Below are 17,742 nucleotides of genomic sequence, written 5' to 3'. Positions count from 1 at the left end.
CTTGGGCCACAGATCAAATTAAAGATGAAATCAACGAATTCATAAGCCACAATGACAAAGAAAACACATCACAAAGAAACCTATGGGACACAGCTAAGGCAGTACTGAGGGGCAAGATCATTGCACTCAGCACCCACATTAAAAGAATGGAAGCAGAGCAGGTGAATACCCTCACGATGAAACTAAAACAACTGGAGAAACAAGAAATGACAGAATCTAAAACGACTAGGAGGGGAGAGATCACAAAGATTAAAGAAGAGATAAATCTGATTGAAAATAGAAAGACCATTCAACAAATAAATAAGACTAAAAGCTGGTTCTTTGAGAAAATAAACAAAATTGACAGACCCCTTGCAAGACTTACAAAAAAAAGAAGAGACTCATATTCGTAAAATCAGGGACTCCACAGGAAAAATTACAAGTACACACGATATTCAAACAATCATAAGGAGCTATTTCCAAAACCTCTACTCAGCAAAAAACAATAATTTTACAGAAATGGATCAATTCTTAGAGAAGTATAAACTGCCCAAACTGAACCAAGAAGAAATAAATCAACTAAATAAACCAATAACTTACGGTGAGATACAGGAGGTAATCAAGAACCTCCCTACTAAGAAAAGCCCAGGCCCAGATGGATTCACCAACGAATTCTACAAAACCTTTAGTGAGGAGCTAATTCCAATACTCCTCAAACTCTTCCGCGAAATAGAAACAGAGGGAGAAATCCCAAACTCATTCTACGAAGCTAATATCATACTCATTCCCAAACCAGGCAAAGACCCAACAAAAAAAGAGAACTACAGACCAATATCACTAATGAACACAGATGCAAAGCTCCTCAATAAAATATTAGCTAATAGGATCCAGAAACTGATCAAGAATATCATACATCATGACCAAGTAGGCTTCATCCCTCAGTCACAAGGATGGTTCAACATCCATAAATCAATCAACGTAATTCACCACATAAACAGAACTAAAATCAAGAATCACATTGTTATCTCAGTCGATGCCCAAAAAGCCTTTGACAAAATACAACATCCATACCTATTAAAAGCTTTGGAGAGTACAGGAATAGATGGAACATTCCTCAAAACAATAAAAGCCATATACAACAGACCAACTGCTAATATCATATTAAATGGAGAGAAACTTAAATCATTCCCCCTAAACTCAGGAACAAGACAAGGATGCCCACTCTCCCTACTTCTTTTCAACATGGTGCTGGAATCCCTAGCTATAGCAATAAGGCAAGAGGAGGACATCAAAGGGATCCACATCGGCAAGGAAGAAATCAAGTTATCCCTATTCGCAGACGACATGATCTTATATCTGATGGACCCAAAAAACTCAGTACCCAAACTCCTACACCTAATAAACCAATTTGGCAAAGTAGCAGGATACAAAATCAACCCACAAAAATCAGCAGCTTTTCTGTACACCAGCAATAGACAAACAGAAAAGGAAATTATGGAAACAATTCCATTTACAGTAGCCAAAAAAAGAATAAAGTACCTAGGGATCAACCTAACCAAGGACGTGACGGACCTGTTCAATGAAAACTACAAAAATCTAATAAGGGAAATCAAAGAAGACACAAGGAGATGGAAAGACCTCCCATGCTCATGGGTAGGCAGAATCAATATAGTGAAAATGGCCATATTGCCCAAATTGTTATACAAATTCAATGCAATACCTATCAAAATCCCAGCCACATTCTTCACTGAAATAGAGAAACCAATCTATAAATTCATATGGAACAGCAAAAAACCTAGAATAGCCAAAACAATTCTAGGCAAAAAAAGCAGTGCAGGAGGTATCACAATACCAGACTTCAAGATCTACTACAAGGCCATCATAACAAAAACAGCATGGTATTGGTATAAAAACAGATCGGAAGACCAATGGATTAGAATTGAAGACCCAGAAATAAAACCGCACTCTTACAGCCAACTGATATTCGACAAAGGAGCTAAAGACATACAATGGAATAAACATAGCCTCTTCAACTACTGGTGCTGGGAGAACTGGGCAGCCATATGCAGAAAACTCAAAGTAGACCCAAGCCTATCACCGTGCACCAAGATCAACTCAAAATGGATCAAGGACCTCAACATCAGACCTGAATCCTTGAAACTACTGAAGGACAGAGTAGGAAAGACACTAGAACTTATAGGCACAGGAAGGAACTTCCTGAATAGAGTCCCAGGGGCACAACAAATAGGGGAAAGACTCGACAAACGGGACTACTACAAATTAAAGTTTCTGCACAGCTAAGGACATAGCCACCAAAATAGAAAGACAGCCAACGATATGGGAAAGGATCTTTACCAGCACAGCAACAGACAAAGGCCTGATATCGGTCATCTACAGAGAACTCAAAAAACTAAGCCCCTCCAAGCCCAATAAACCTATTAGGAAATGGGCAAAAGAGCTAAAGAGAGACTTCACAGGAGAAGATATAAAAATGGCAAAGAAACATATGAGGAAATGCTCAACATCCCTGCTAGTAAAGGAAATGCAAATAAAAACAACCCTGAGATACCACCTCACCCCAGTTAGAATGGCCTATACTCTGAACTCAGGCAACAACAAATGCTGGAGGGGCTGTGGGGAAAGAGGAACCCTTCTCCATTGTTGGTGGGAGTGCAAATTAGTACAACCACTTTGGAGAACAGTATGGAGGTTTCTCAAAAAGCTCAATATAGACCTACCCTATGACCCAGCCATACCACTCCTAGGCATCTATCCTAAACAGCAAAATCCAAGATATCAAAAAGGCATTTGTACTTCCATGTTTATCGCGGCACAATTCACAATAGCCAAAATATGGACACAACCCAGATGCCCCTCCACAGATGAATGGATCCAAAAAATATGGTACTTATACACAATGGAATACTACATAGCGATTAGGAATGGTGAAATACTGTTATTTGCAGGGAAATAGTCAGAACTTGAACAAATAATGTTGAGTGAGACAAGCCTAGAACACAGAAAACAAAGGGGCATGATCTCCCTGATATATGACTGTTAACAAAGGGAGACCGAGAGACAGTAGAGACCAAGTCTGTGAATACTGTATATGTTCTTGATACATTGTATATTGCATATATGTCAACCTGACCTAGACAAGGGATAGAAAAACAGGTCGTAAGACATCACAAGAAATGTACACACTGCCCTACTATGTAACTGCACCCTCTTTGCACAACACCTTGTAAAAAAATTTATGTCCAATTAATAAAAAAAAAAAAAAAGAAGCCAGGGACAGTGCTCAGGCCCTGATTCCAAGCCCCAGGACTGGCCAAAAAAATAAAAAAAAAAAATAAAAAAAAAAAAAAAAAAAACACTCCTTGCTTCTCTAACGCAAAAAAAAAAAAAAAAAAAAAAAAAAAAAGTGAGAAAGACAATCCCTAAAAAGTTTGAGTATGTAACAAATGGTATCAGTATGTCTTAAAATTAGATCATATGAGTAAAGTTGGTTATGTAATCAAATTGGCTATAATATAAATAGGGTCAGAATTGGGGCTTCAGTGTAGCAAGTCCACCAAGAGATCTGGCCCAAGCTAAAGGCCCTTTATGAGACTGGACCTCCTCCTCCGCTACCAACTGAGTAAAGCGCCACTGACAACTTATGGTATTGCGGGCACAATACCAACCTGTCCCTACCGATTCTTAGTCAGAATCAAACTAATAAGCAAGGAGAACCATGATTGGTTCTCGAGTTACCTATCAGAAGGGGGGAATGAAGAGGTAAAGTAAACCCCATTTTCAGGCAGCCCCCATTTTGTTGTCTTTTTAAACTATGAGTACCCAGGCCACCAATTATCCCGGCTAGCAGGACAAGCTTATTAGGGCTCAGCCAGTCAGGATACTCTCTGCTTAACTCTAACTGCTTGGGAATGCTTAACTCTAACCACCCCGGAATGCATGGAGCCCTGAGCCAATCAGATTTGTACCCGTATCCTAATCTTGCTCGAACACCTGATTGCTGTAACTTGGTTTTTTTGCCTTTATAAGCTCTGTGAAATCTCAGCTCGGGGCCTTCCTCCTAACCTCCCCTGTGTCGGTGGGTAGGACGAGGTCCGATCTGCAGCTCGCCTGAATAAAGCCTTGCTTTTGCATTTATGAGTGCCTGGCTCTCGGTGGTCTTCTTGGTGGTCTTCTCGTGACTTGGGCATAACAACAGGATCACATTGTGTAGCCCACGCTGGTCTGAATCTGCAGTCCTTTTATCTGAGCCTCCCCATGGCTGTAGTTACAGGTCTATGCCACCATGCCAGGAGCTCATGTGGGCTTTGTTGTTGTGTTTTATTGTTTTGTCAGTTATGGAGCCTAACTCAGGGCCTGGGTACTGTCCCTGGGCTTTCTCTGCACAGAGCTAGCACTACCACTTTTGAGCCACAGGTCCACTTCCTGTTTTCTCCTGATTAATCTGAGAGACGAGCCTCAAGGACTCTCCTGCTTGAGCTGCTTTGAACTGCGATCCTCAGATCTAAGCCTCCTGTGGATTACTCCAGGTGTGAGCCACCAGTGCCAGGCATTCACGTGCTTCTCGAACGCAGTTTTCTTTTTTAGCTTCTTGGAGTAACCTGCTTTTCTCTTAGCATCTTGGAGCAACGTGCTGCAGACTGTTTTTGGTAACAAGACACAAAACTTTTATTTTTTTTAAACTAGTGTTATAAGAACTCCCATCTTTTCCCTCCCTGTTCTTCCCTCTTTTAATCTGTTCCCAAGCTAGCAAGGTGCTCCTGTAAGAAATCTAGTGGTTTGGGCTGTTTTAACCACTGAGGTTAGTAAACGACCCTTTCAGACCTAGGATTTGGATCCTTCGTTTTTGTCTGTTTCTAACTGGTCCCACGCGGCCGGCCACACCCCCTCTCAGGCCCCACCCCCGGCTCCGAGCGTCCTGTCTCCATGGTTACGCGTCTCGCATGCGCAGCGCCTAGCAGCCGCTATGGGCGTGAAGGGGAAACCCGGCTCCTGCTTCTGACTCCGGTCAAGGTTGGCTCATTCGGGCTTGGCGCACTTGAACTACAAGTGCACCCCGCGAGCACACGCGCGTCAAGGCAGTGAGCACAGCACCTCGCTGCGGAGGGGCCCACGTCCTTGAGCGGAAACTGCGGTGACTTCCTGAGGAGGGCCCAAGTCCGCAGGTCAGACCTTCCCGCCCCTGGTGGCACCACTCACTCTTAGCAACCGAAGGAGCGACTTTAGCAACTGTGCTGCCTGGCACTAGGGCGCATGTGCCCCAGAAATACCCTCCCCTCCCCTCCCCCCACCCCCCATCCCCAGGCCACACGCATGCGCACTGTACTTTTCCAAGTAACGGTTTAAAGCGCTTGCCTGGGGCCACCAATTTAAAAAACAAAAAAACCCGATTAACTATGTAGAATCACCTAGTCCCCAAAAGTCAGGAAAATGCAGCAACAGTATCCTTGTTTTTCAGATGAAGAATCTGCCTGCTGAAGAAGCAATCAAGTGTGCACCCAGCCTGACAGTGGTTGGTTGGGTCATGTCAGGCTTAGCCATCTGGCCTGTAACTAGGCAGAACGCCAATTGGTGCTGTACCTATTTCACAGGATGACAGTAACACTGATTTAACTTTACCTTCTGTTACCTTTATTACACGTGCCAAACTATCCGTCAGGAAAATCGGGAAGCTTCATTAAAACCACTCGTTCTTGGTTTCTAATCAGTGTAATTAATTAGGAGTTCCTTTTCTGCTGTGGTGTACACCTCTCATAATATGACTTGAATTGCCCTGTGGTTTCCTGAAATAGAATCCAGATCTCAACTTGGATGTGCAGAAAAGAGAAATTAGATGATCATTTTTTAAAATTTTCTTACAGTTATGAAAGGTCACTTAGAGAATGTGCTGAAAAAAGCTGTTCCTTGCCTACCTCTACTCTGCTACTCTCACAGAGTCGCTGGCTCTTACTATTTCTTTCCTCCCTTCCAAATACTGCTCAGCCTTAAAAAAAAAAAAATACAATATATGAAATCACCTTTGATGGGTGCTATCATGTAAGTAAAGAAGAATTTGGTCTGTCTCTTGATAACTCGGTTACTTTTTGTCATCAACAAAGTCGATTAGGAGAGGGGAAAAAAGCATGAGAGACCTGGATACTAAGAATTATAATGATAAAAGGTTGGTAGATAATATTGTGACTATAAATATAACAGTGTAGAAATCTGAAGCAGAGAAAATGATATATAAATGCATTTATATAAACCACTTATTGCTTTATTTAGCTAGAATGCCTCCCACGCAAGCTGAAAGTATTATAAAGAACATCATAAGGGAAATAGAACAGGAATGTGCAGCCCATGGAGAAATGGTTTCTGAAACTCTGGTTGCTTTCATGGTAAGAATGACTTTTTATAAATTATTGCTTTATTTAAAAACTCAAATGTGATGCTTATTTTTCCTTAAAGTGTAGCATAGTTTTCCTAGATTTTTTTGGTTGAAAACATTAAAATAATCAACTTAGTGGAAAATGCCTTTTAAAAGTCTAATGCTGTGAGGGGTGCATGGTCACCATTGGGTGAAAACTTGCAATCTTCATGTGATATCGCCACACACAGAGAAGTGCAATTTCTGATGGTCAAATGTCAGGACCTTTGTTTATAAGCTACATAAAGCCCTGTCCTCTGAGCTCTCCATCTCAGTCCCTGTAGTTTAGTCTGTGGGTGCAGCAGCAGAAGTTCCTCCTGCATGCTGGGCCTAACACACACTCTGTTGTCTTTGCTTTATTAACCAAAGGCCACGGAGATGATTTCAGTATTTTTATTGCTATTATAAAGGTGATGTACAGAAGGGTTACAGTTATATAAGTCAGGTAAAGACCACTTTTTTTTTTTTTTTTTTTTGCCAGTCCTGGGCCTTGGACTCAGGGCCTGAGCACTGTTGCTGGCTTCTTCCCACTCAAGGCTAGCACTCTGCCACCTGAGCCACAGCGCCCCTTCTGGCCGTTTTCCATATATGTGGTGCTGAGAGCTTCATGTGTAGGAGGCAAGCACTTTAAGACTACATTTTTTTTTTTTTTCGGCCATTTCCTGGGCCTTGGACTCAGGGCCTGAGCACTGTCCCTGGCTTCTTTTTGCTCAAGGCTAGCACTCTGCCACTTGAGCCACAGCGCCACTTCTGGCCATTTTCTATATATATGGTGCTGGGGAATTGAACCCAGGGCCTCATATATATGAGGCAAGCACTCTTGCCACTAGGTCATATCCCCAGCCTACCCATTGTTTTATACTTGGCAAAATGCATACTTAAATCTGAGTTCTGAAAAATCCCCTACTTTTTTTAATTTTTTAATTTTTTTTGCCAGTCTTGGGGCTTGGACTCAGGGCCTGAGCACTGTCCCTGGCTTCTTCTTGCTCAAGGCTAGCACTCTGCCACTTGAGCCACAGCGCCACTTCTGGCCATTTTCTATATATATGGTGCTGGGGAATTGAACCCAGGGCCTCATATATATGAGGCAAGCACTCTTGCCACTAGGTCATATCCCCAGCCTACCCATTGTTTTATACTTGGCAAAATGCATACTTAAATCTGAGTTCTGAAAAATCCCCTACTTTTTTTAATTTTTTAATTTTTTTTGCCAGTCTTGGGGCTTGGACTCAGGGCCTGAGCACTGTCCCTGGCTTCTTCTTGCTCAAGGCTAGCACTCTGCCACTTGAGCCACAGCGCCACTTCTGGCCATTTTCTATATATGTGGTGCTGGAGAATTGAACCCAGGGCTTCATGTATATGAGGTGCGCTCTCTTGCCACTAGGCCATATTCCCAACCCCCTACTTTTTTTTAATTAAAGAAATTCCATTGTTGCTTCTATTACCATTTACCACTGTCAAATCTTGACTTTCTAGAGAATTTTAAAAGTCTAATGCTGGGCGGTGGTGACTCCTGCCTATAAATTCTAACGACTTAGGAAGTAGCAATTTGAGAATCAAGGTTTGAAGCCAGTCTGGGAAGAAAAGTCTCCAGGTTCTTATCTACAATTAACCAGCAAAATGATGGACTGGAGGCATAACTCATGTCATAGAGTACTAGCCATAATCAACAAAGCCAATTGAGAGCTGGAGGCCCTGTGTTTAAGCCTTGGTAGCACACACAGACACACGCACAGGTCTACAAAGCTTGTCAGTTCTAAATTTATGATGGATGATGTCGATTTTTTTATTCTTATAAAGATGATGTACAGAGGAGTTACAGTTACATATAGTAGGTAAAGACTAAATTTCTTTTTGGACAATATCACCCATTCCCTCTTTCCCATTTTTCCCTCCCATCTAGTTTAGAAGATTTTGGTAGGTTTTAAGAACAATAAGAATCTGTGCAACATGTATTGTCATTATTAAAACTGCTTCGTTGTTCTTGCATTAACAACAGACAATAGCAATACAATGTGCCATAATTTCCTCAATTCAAAATCTAATTATTTTCAGCCTGTTTTCCCATGTAAAATTTCTATCCATATTCCAGTTTTGATAATTGTTGTTTCATTTCTTCAACTACAAATGAAGGATTTGAAGAGTTGTATTATAAGAAAAATGGTTTAAAAAAAATCAAGCCTCAGGTAATTGTGAGTTAATTGTTGTGAAAAGTGGAAATGTAAAAGAATTTGAAAATGGATTTCTTAGTAATGTGGACTCCCTTCTTCCTCTCAGGTGAAAGCTGTTGTTCTGGACCCTAGCAATGGCTTTAACACGGATAGAACCCTCATAAAAAGTGATGTGCAGAAACTTGTGAAGGTCATTATCCAATAATGCTCAAGTCTGAAGTTACTTTTTTTCACTTTTAAATACATTATTTGTGTTAGCTGCATGAAAAAGGCCCTAAAAATGGTACAAATAAGTGAGGGATTTGTCCATTAAAACAAAATATAAAGATATAGAAACTAATGTTCTGCCTTTCCTGGGCTGCTGTGTGATTTTCATTCATGGTCACAAAGTAGTTAGTTCAAGTACTAATCCTAGAGGTGGAAAGATGGGGAAGACAAAGAGCAGAATTTGTGCACCTCTCCCCCTTTTCTCTCTTCCTCTCTCTACTGGGGCTTGAACTAAGGGTCTAGGTATTGTCCCTTAGGTTTTTCACTCAAGGCTGGTACTCTACTACTTGAGCTATATCTCCATTTTTGGCTTTTTGCTGAGTAATTGAAGATAAGAGTCTGATCACTTTCTATCCAGAAAAATAATGGTTTCTCAGACTCTATCTGCTTGTAATTATTGGCCATAAGATTATAGGTGACCCTGGGACATTATTTTTCCCTCTCTGGTAAATCTTTGCCCTACTACAAATTGGGGGTCTGTATTAGTGAATAAGGAGTAGCTTGTATACTCCCACAGCATTTTAGTGATGTCTTGTTATTAATCTTTTACATTGAGAAAATTATTTATTAATTTCAGTCATATATACTTGTACTGTAAAGTTAAATAGTTCTACTTTAAAAATTGATATAATGCAATGCAGATTATGCCTCTCATTGCTAAAGAAAAATTAAAATCAACGCAAAATAATCTTATAAAGCAAGTAAATGTTTCTGAAAAACAATTTTAAGAATTAAGGTAGAGGAGCACCAGTAGTTAATCCTAGTTACTCAGAAGCCTGAGATTCAGAGGCTCACAGTTTGCAGCCAGCCTCCTCAGAAAAGTCCAGCAGACTAGCCAGCAAAAATCAGGGCTGGAGGCCTGTCTAAAATGGAGACTGCCGGCCAAGCAAGCAAGCTGAGTTCAAACCCTAGACTAGAGTTTTCTGGAGTGTCTAGCCTTCAGCTAGATATTAACCACCAGAGTGTGATGATAGGAGTGGACTCAAGGGAGATTACTTACTGCTCACTATGTGTTATTGGTGGAGTAATTTGTAAAGCCTGAAGTTGTCAAGGAGATTTAAAAAAAGAACAATGAGAGGGGCTACTGGTGGATAAGCTCTGATGTGTCCCTGTGTTTCTGAAAATAACTCAGTAAATACTTGAGTCTAACAGAAGTATGTGAGGTATTTGTTCTCTTGTAGTTGTGTGTGGCTCGGCTCTTGGATAGCAAGAATCCATCCCTGGATACTATTAAGATGCAAGTCTACTTCGATATGAATTACACAAGTCGAGGTAATACATTTAACTAATTATGCTCAAAGTTTAAAAAGTATGCTCACAAAGTGTCAACATACCGATCAAAGTTTTCATGTTGTATTTCAGATAAGAAAGATTTCATTTGGTTGATAATGAATTTAACTTTAATAAAGTTAAGAAAAGAAGAGAAAAAGGCAGTACTGGAATTTGAACTCAGACCCCCATGCTTTTCAAGCAAGTACTCTACTGCTTGAAGCATGTCCTTCAGACTTTTTTGACTTAGTTCCCATACAGAGTCTTGTACTTTTCATTGTGGCAGGCTTGGACTGCAATCCTCCTACATCTGCCTCTTATACAGCTGAAATTACAGGCGTGAGCTGCCATGCTCAGCTTTTTGTGTTACAGTCCCTCCCTCTCATGGGCTGGGCTAGAACCATGGTCCTCCAATTTCTGTCTTCCAAGTAGCTTACAGATGTGAGCCACTATGTCCACCCTAATCTGGGGGGACAGTACAGGACTTAGTGCTTTCTAGGCAAGAGCTCTACCACTTGAATCATGCCTCTAGTCCTTATTGCTTTCATTTATTTTTCAGATAACTGTCTCCTACTTTTGTCTGTTACTGGCCTTGGACTGTAATTATACTGCTGCCTTCTATGTCACTGGGGTTACAGGCATGACTCACCTTGCCAGCTTGTTTTTTTGGTTGTATTTTTTGTTGTTGTTGTTGTTGTTTGAGATAAGATTTAACTTCTGGGGGCTGGGGATATGGCCTAGTGGCAAGAGTGCTTGCCTCATATACATGAGGCCCTGGGTTCGATTCCTCAGCACCACATATACAGAAAATGGCCAGAAGTGGCGCTGTGGCTCAAGTGGCAGAGTGCTAGCCTTGAGCAAGAAGAAGCCAGGGACAGTGCTCAGGTCCTGAGTTCAAGCCCCAGGGCTTGCAAAAAAAAAAAAAAAAGATTTAGCTTCTGCCTAGGATAGCCTCAAATCACAGTCCTCCAGTCTCTGACTCCCTCATGACTGGGAGGAAATTCTTGGTCAATCTTTTGAAATGTTTTCCAAATTTGATGTATTACTTAACTTTCTATTAGTATAACTTGCCATTATTGTAAATACTTGAGATCATCAAGTTATACAAAGAAAAGGTTATTTTGGGTCACAATTTTAGAGGTTTCAGACCGTGACCAGCTGGCTCTATTGATCTGGCACATCATGGCGGGAACAGGTGGCAGAGCAAAACCACTTACCTCATGGCTGGAAAGTAAAGAAGTGAAAGAATCTGGGGCCCCTACAATTCCTCCTGACCCAGATACCTCCATTTTATGTTTTTCTATCTCCCAGTCATGCCATGGGTTAGAGACCCCAGCCTTTACCATGTGGGCTGGCCTTTGGCAGATACCTCCACAAACCACAGTATTGGAAGATTACAATATTGTTAGGAATTTGAAATGAGAAAAATGTCACTGACCTTTGTGAATATTAAAAGTCAACTTAAAATTTCATGCTCATAAAAATTATGTTTCCAAGCATATTGCTTTATTTATGTGTTTATTGAGTGTTTAAAGCAGATAGAATAAGTTTATTGGAAAGTGAGAGGAGCATAAGAACATTTGCTGCTTGGAAAGAGGCCCCATAGAGCAGTCCCAGTGGCCTTTTAAACATCTATGGCAGAAGTGTGTAACAGTTACAAATTAGACCAGCCCATTGAAGTTCAAGTTTTTATGTGCAAATCTGTTACTACTGGTTTACTTTTTATAGTACTTAACTTGTGTATCTGCCTCAAAATGGAATAAATCATAGAAATCTTAAGTTTTCTATAATTACATTATATAATGAGTTGTAAATAAAAATAAAATATATAATTAATACAAAAATCCAAGTTTTCTATAATGTAGAATGTGTCTCCATATATATGTAGACACATATTTGGTATATACCATATATAATGAATATATCATTTATGCTATCTTTATAATGTAATGTAGGTATTTATGATGAATCAGAAACAAAAGAAAAACAAAATTCCCCAGTAGATTACCTCTGCCTTCCCTGCTGTAATGTAGCCATTAGTAGTTTGATTTCTTTTATCTTTTGTTCTTTCTGTAAGTAGTTTGCGATGCTACATATATAAAATGATATCTCTTCCTTTTCCTGCATTATAATAGTGAAATTAGAAAGTGATAAAATAGTCAAAGGGCTGGAGAAGGTTAATTTGCCTTTTAAACTTGTGAACATTCTCCATTGCTTCTTGGCGTTGGACCTGAAGTGTGGGGTGTCACCCTATGTGAGACTCAGCCAGTGCCCATGCGCACGTGAGTTGTTTAAGATGGCCTCCTGCCACAGTTCCGCCTAAACTCTGCATGGGATAGGAAAGAAGAGGGAGGCAGTTCTTGGTGTAGTGCTATGTCATCAGCAAAATTAGTCATAGGACATTTATCTAGGACCTGATTGGAAAAATGAACAGGTGCTTTCATATAGTACAAATGTATAGTATGTGTTTATAATGTGTTTATGTATGCTAGTATTTTTTTTACATATAGTATAGAGTAGAGGGGTATAGAAATGGGCTTCTAAGTATTTTCTGCTTAACTTAGAGGTTCTAGTCCTTTCTGATACACTTTGGCTTGTCTGTTTCAAGACTTACATGTTCTGATAATGTATTCCACTATAAGATGTTTCCCACTATTCATTTTGAGGTTTCTTGCTGCTAACTCTTTATTAGTTTGCATCTAGAAAAACAAAACTTGTTTCATGCAGTAAAGCCGACGTGTCCATGGCAGGTTTGTCTCTGGTCCTTATGTGAGAAGAATTCTAAATATAAATATATGAAACATGGTTGTCTGTCAATTTTAGGAGATTTTCTTGAAGAACATCACCGGGTCCTAGAATCTCGATTGAGCTCAATTAGCAGAGAAATTACGGATAACAGAGCGTGTGCCAGAGAGGAACTGGAAAGTCTCTACCGAAAGATTGTCAGCTATGTGTTACTCCGTTCTGGGCTCGGGTCCCCTACGGACATCAAGATTGTCAGAGAAACAACAGGTTAAAAAAAAAAAAACAAAATTATTTTCCAAAAGCACATATATAATATGATGACTTCATTTTATAAAACATGTAATAGTGTGAAAGACTGAAGTGAAAACTTGCAAATTCAGACTCAGGCATTGGTGGCTCGTGCCTGTAATCCTAGCTACTTAGGAGGCTGAGACCTGAAGACTGAAGTTTGAAGCCAACTAGAGCAGGAAAGTAGGACTCATCTCCAATTAACCACCAAAAAGCAGGAAGTGGAATGTGTCTCAAGTAGTAGAATAGTAGCCTTGAGCACAAAAGCTTAGAGATAGCCCAGGCCCCCAGTTAAAACCCCAGGACCAGCACACACACACACACACACACACACACACACACACACACACACACCCTTACAGATTCCTTTGCATTGCTCAGCCCACACCTAATGAAGGTGAGATGTTCATTTCCTCAGAGTTGTAAGTATGGGAGGTACAACACCTGGGTGGTAGATGGTGGACAAAAGGCTGACAGGCTGTCTGGGGCAGGTGAAAGGGGTGGAGTCTGTCATCTGCAAATGGCACTGAGTTATCTGCAGAGAACACCCCCATTCCTCCTTTCAAATGAAGAATAGATGTGTGTGTGTGTGTGTGTGTGTGTGTGTGTGTGTGTGTACACACATGTGCTGGTACTGGATATCGAACTCAGGGACTTGAACTCCTGCTTGGCTTTCTCCACTCACAGCTAGATCTCTACTACTTGAGCCATGCCTCCACTTGTGGCTTTTTGACAGTTAATTGGAGATAAGAGTCTCACAGATTTTCCCTGCCCAGACTGGCTTTGAATCATAATCTTTGGATCTCAGCCTCCTAAGTAGCTAAGATTATAGGTGTGAGCCATCAGTGCCTGGCTCATGATGCTTTAAAAGTACTGATTTTTCTACTCAAAGCCTTAATTAGAAAGTTTATTTTCAGGTTTGGAGAGACTCCCTGTTAAGTTTGTTTCAATACTTATTGACACAAAAGTGCTGAGGGACCATTATTGGAAATGCTTGTGAGGCTGTGCTGGTTGCCAGTGCCTTGCTCAGTAGAGTTCTAGCCTTGAGGAAGAAGCTAAGGAACAGTGCCCAGGACCTGAGTTCAAGCCCCAGTACACATAAGAAGGACATGAGAGAAAGGAAGGGTGAGAAAATGCAATCATTATATTCATTATACATTATATAAAAATTAAACTATGTAACTTGAGGGTAAGGATGGGAAAATGGGGGAGAAGGATGGAAGGGGTGACATTGATCAAGATACATTGGACTCGTAACCTAACATACGGAATTGTGACCTCTTTGTACCACCACTTAATAATTATAAAAACATCAACATGAGACAATGTCAATTTAATAGTTCCTCTGTATGAAATTGGATAAATTTTGCTATATATTCTGCAATCAGGTGTCATCAGTGTAAAGGATTGTTTAGATTTCATGAGAAAGAAAGTCCTTAAATGTTCCACTGAAGGAAAGAAGGTTCTAAGTGGTGATGGGCCTAGGCCATTCTCTGTTTTTCCCTTGTCATGGTCTGTTCCAGCTGCCCTCCAGAGTGTTTTTCCTCAGGCTGAGCTTGGAACATTTCTCACTCTTGGTCGGAAGGACAAAGAATGCCAGCTGGTGGAGCTCACCATGATTGTGACTGGTATCCGCTTATTTAACCGAGACTGTGGGAAAGGAGGAGAAGGCATTGACAACTGTAAGTGTGTCATTAGATGGACACTCCCCGTTCTATGGCTTAAGAGGGTTTTCACACTGAGGAAAGCAATTACAACACACCTTCATGTTCCCAACGGGGATGTTGGCCGTGTGTGTGTGTGTGTGTGTGTGTGTGTGTGTGTGTGTGTGTGTGTGTGTGTGTGTGTGTATTCTGGTCCTGGGTCTTGGGTCTTGACCATAGAACCTGGGCACTATCCCTGAGTTTGTGTTTGTGTTTGTTTTCCTTAAAGCTAGTGCTCTACTACTTGAGCCACAACTCCACTTCCAGGTTTGTTTGGAGTTTTGGGGGGTGGGTATGTGATTATTTGGAGATAAGAGTCTCACAGGCTTTCCTGCCCAGGCTGGCTTCAAACCTCAATCCTCAGATCTCATTCCCGAGTAGCTCGGATTACAGGCATGAACCATTGGTGCCTGGTGAGGTTTGCAGTTTTGATGATTCCATCATCATTTTTATTTTGCTGAGGCAAGACTTGAAATTTTCTGGACCATGAAGCTAGATTGGGAAAGAGAGTCAGTGAAAGGAATGAGGGGACCCCACAGAGCCTCCTCTCCCCAGCCCAGAGGAGATTGGCATTTACTCCAAGTCAACCAAAAGAGTGAAAGTCAACAACTGGAATAAAGGTGACCCTGGGAAGAAAATAGTTGTTGGGACAGATCATGGAATGAAAGGTCCCACAGCAGATATTTGCAAACCTATACATTAAGGGACATGTAATATGGTTTGTGTATATTGCATTATCCATGTATGTGTGTGTGTGTATGTATGTGCATGTGCTAGTACTGGAGTTGGAACTCAGGACCTGTGCTCTTTACTTGGCATTTTTCCTCAAGGATGGCACTTTGCCACCTCAACTCTCCCCTTTCCAGAAACCCTGCTTTTCCTTCCTCCTTTCTTCAATAATGGGGTTAGCGCTCAGGGCCCTGTGCTTGCTAGGCAGGTGCTTTGTCCCTGAACCACAGCCCTGTTTGTTTTTCATGTGCTGAGATCAAACCAGAGCTTTGTACGTGTTAGGCAAGCACGTACATCTGCAGTGCTTTCTGGGATTTTTCTCCTTAATTCTTTCTTGATGCCCTCACTTGTGTCTTCTCACATCCTTTACATAAACAGTGCCAGAGATTCTTCGCGAAGCAATCCCTGCCACCACTCAGCACATTGACTGCCAGCTTCAGATCGCCCAGGACCTTGCATATCGCTACACTGCCATCCTGGAGAAAATCACCCAGAACCCACTCTTAACGAAAGAGTTTCAGTCGTTTCTGTTAAAGGAAGCACTATACAATGTTCGGCAATATGAAATTTTCCTGCAAATTATTTTGGTGAGTTAATTTCTCAGGATCTAGTCTTTTCTGAAGCAGAAGAGTAATTCAAGAGGCCATGTCAGAAGCAGTTTATATTGTATTGCTAGGATCAAGAATTAAAATAGGGGGCTGGGGATATGGCCTAGTGGCGAGAGAGCTTGCCTCGTATACATGAGGCCCTGGGTTCGATTCCCCAGCACCACATATACAGAAAATGGCCAGAAGTGGCGCTGTGGCTCAAGTGGCAGAGTGCTAGCCTTGAGCAAAAAGGAAGCCAGGGACAGTGCTCAGGCCCTGAGTCCAAGGCCCAGGACTGGCCAAGAAAAAAAAAAGAATTAAAATAGGAATGGAGAAGTTGGATTTTGATTTTGAGGAAATTGTATTGGTTTTGTTTTTGTTTTTGATCAGTCATGGCGCTTGAACTGTGGGCCTGGGTGCTGCCCCTGAGCTCTTCAGCTCAAAACTAGCGCTCTTATCACTTGAGCCACAGTGCCACTTCTGAGGGAAATGTATTGATAGAAATTGATTTTATAGTTGTTGATTCTCTTTGGAACATGATGGTTTACAAGCTGTCATTAAGGGATTGTATGTGTGTGTTTTTATGTGGGTGTTTGTATGACAATAATTGTGGTGTTTGTTTTTATTTGAAGCAACTAATGTTATTTCGTAGAGTGCTGGCACTCAACTTTTGTATAGTTATTTGCCTTAATTGTAAAAAAAAATTGTAGAAAAGATTGTTATAGCCAGGCCTCAGTGGCTCATACCTGTAATCCTAACTACTCAGGAGGCTGAGATCTGCGGATCAAGGTTTAAAGCCAACCCAGGTAGACAAATCTGAGAGACTCTTATCTCCAACTAATCAGGAAAAAAATCTGGAAATGGAGATAAGGCTCATGTAGTAGAGCATTAGCCTTGAGGGAAGAAGCCAACAAGTGTTCAATCCTTACTACCTGCATATGTGTGTGTGTGCACACACACAATTGTTATAGCTGATGTTTTTAGGGTTAATGAACAATTCAAACTACTTTAAAACGTTAAAAAAGCAGCCGTGCTCTTTCTTAGAGATCATAAGCTACTCAGAATTCTAAAACTAACCAAGCACAGTGGTGTGGTCTTATGACCATGTTGGACAACTTCAAGTCAGAGAATTTCTTTATGGCCAACTGTAACATGGAAAGGCTGGGAGAGATTAGTGTCTATGACTCCACTGTGTGGAAATTCTTATTTTATGGTCTTCCTGAGGGAGTTATGAGCTAGGACATGTGCTGCTGTCGCCGTTTACCCTTATATACCTGCAGCTTTCCAATAATGGTGAGACTCAGTCACCAGAACTGTCCTTTGTATAAGTGAATACTGATTCCTTAAGAGATGTGTTCTGGTCTCTTTTTCTTAACTTCTTTTCTTTGTTTTTGGTGGACTAGAGTTTGAACTCAGGGCCTCCCACTTGCTAGGCAGATGTTCCCCATGACCCACACCTCTAAGCCCTTTTTTCTTTTCTTTTTTTCTTCTGAAACTATTTTATTAATTTAATTTTTATTGTTACTGTAGAGATAATGTACAGAGGGGTTACAGTTATATAAGTCAGGTAGGGAGTACTT

General features: G+C 41.0%; 1 protein-coding gene across 2 annotated transcripts in view; it reads left to right on the top strand.

Moving 5' to 3' along the window:
- Positions 1-4,953: 4,953 nt before the first annotated feature.
- Cfap206 (cilia and flagella associated protein 206) overlaps positions 4,954-17,742 on the top strand; it is a 43,735-nt gene continuing 30,946 nt past the window's right edge. The window contains exons 1-7 of one of the 2 annotated variants that reach the window (XM_048354609.1): positions 4,954-5,010; positions 6,266-6,374; positions 8,681-8,764; positions 10,023-10,113; positions 12,934-13,122; positions 14,667-14,825; positions 15,954-16,162. In XM_048354609.1, the coding sequence (XP_048210566.1) occupies positions 6,267-6,374; positions 8,681-8,764; positions 10,023-10,113; positions 12,934-13,122; positions 14,667-14,825; positions 15,954-16,162 (840 nt within the window). In that variant the 5' untranslated portion in view covers positions 4,954-5,010; position 6,266. Of the gene's footprint in view, positions 5,163-6,265; positions 6,375-8,680; positions 8,765-10,022; positions 10,114-12,933; positions 13,123-14,666; positions 14,826-15,953; positions 16,163-17,742 lie in introns of both variants that reach the window. The other variant, XM_048354608.1, reaches the window with a different exon arrangement.

Source organism: Perognathus longimembris, chromosome 9, assembly GCF_023159225.1.
Source record: "Perognathus longimembris pacificus isolate PPM17 chromosome 9, ASM2315922v1, whole genome shotgun sequence".
NCBI lineage: Eukaryota > Metazoa > Chordata > Mammalia > Rodentia > Heteromyidae > Perognathus > Perognathus longimembris.
Note: the sequence above shows the minus strand (reverse complement) of the source record. Positions and strands in the feature narration are given on the sequence as shown.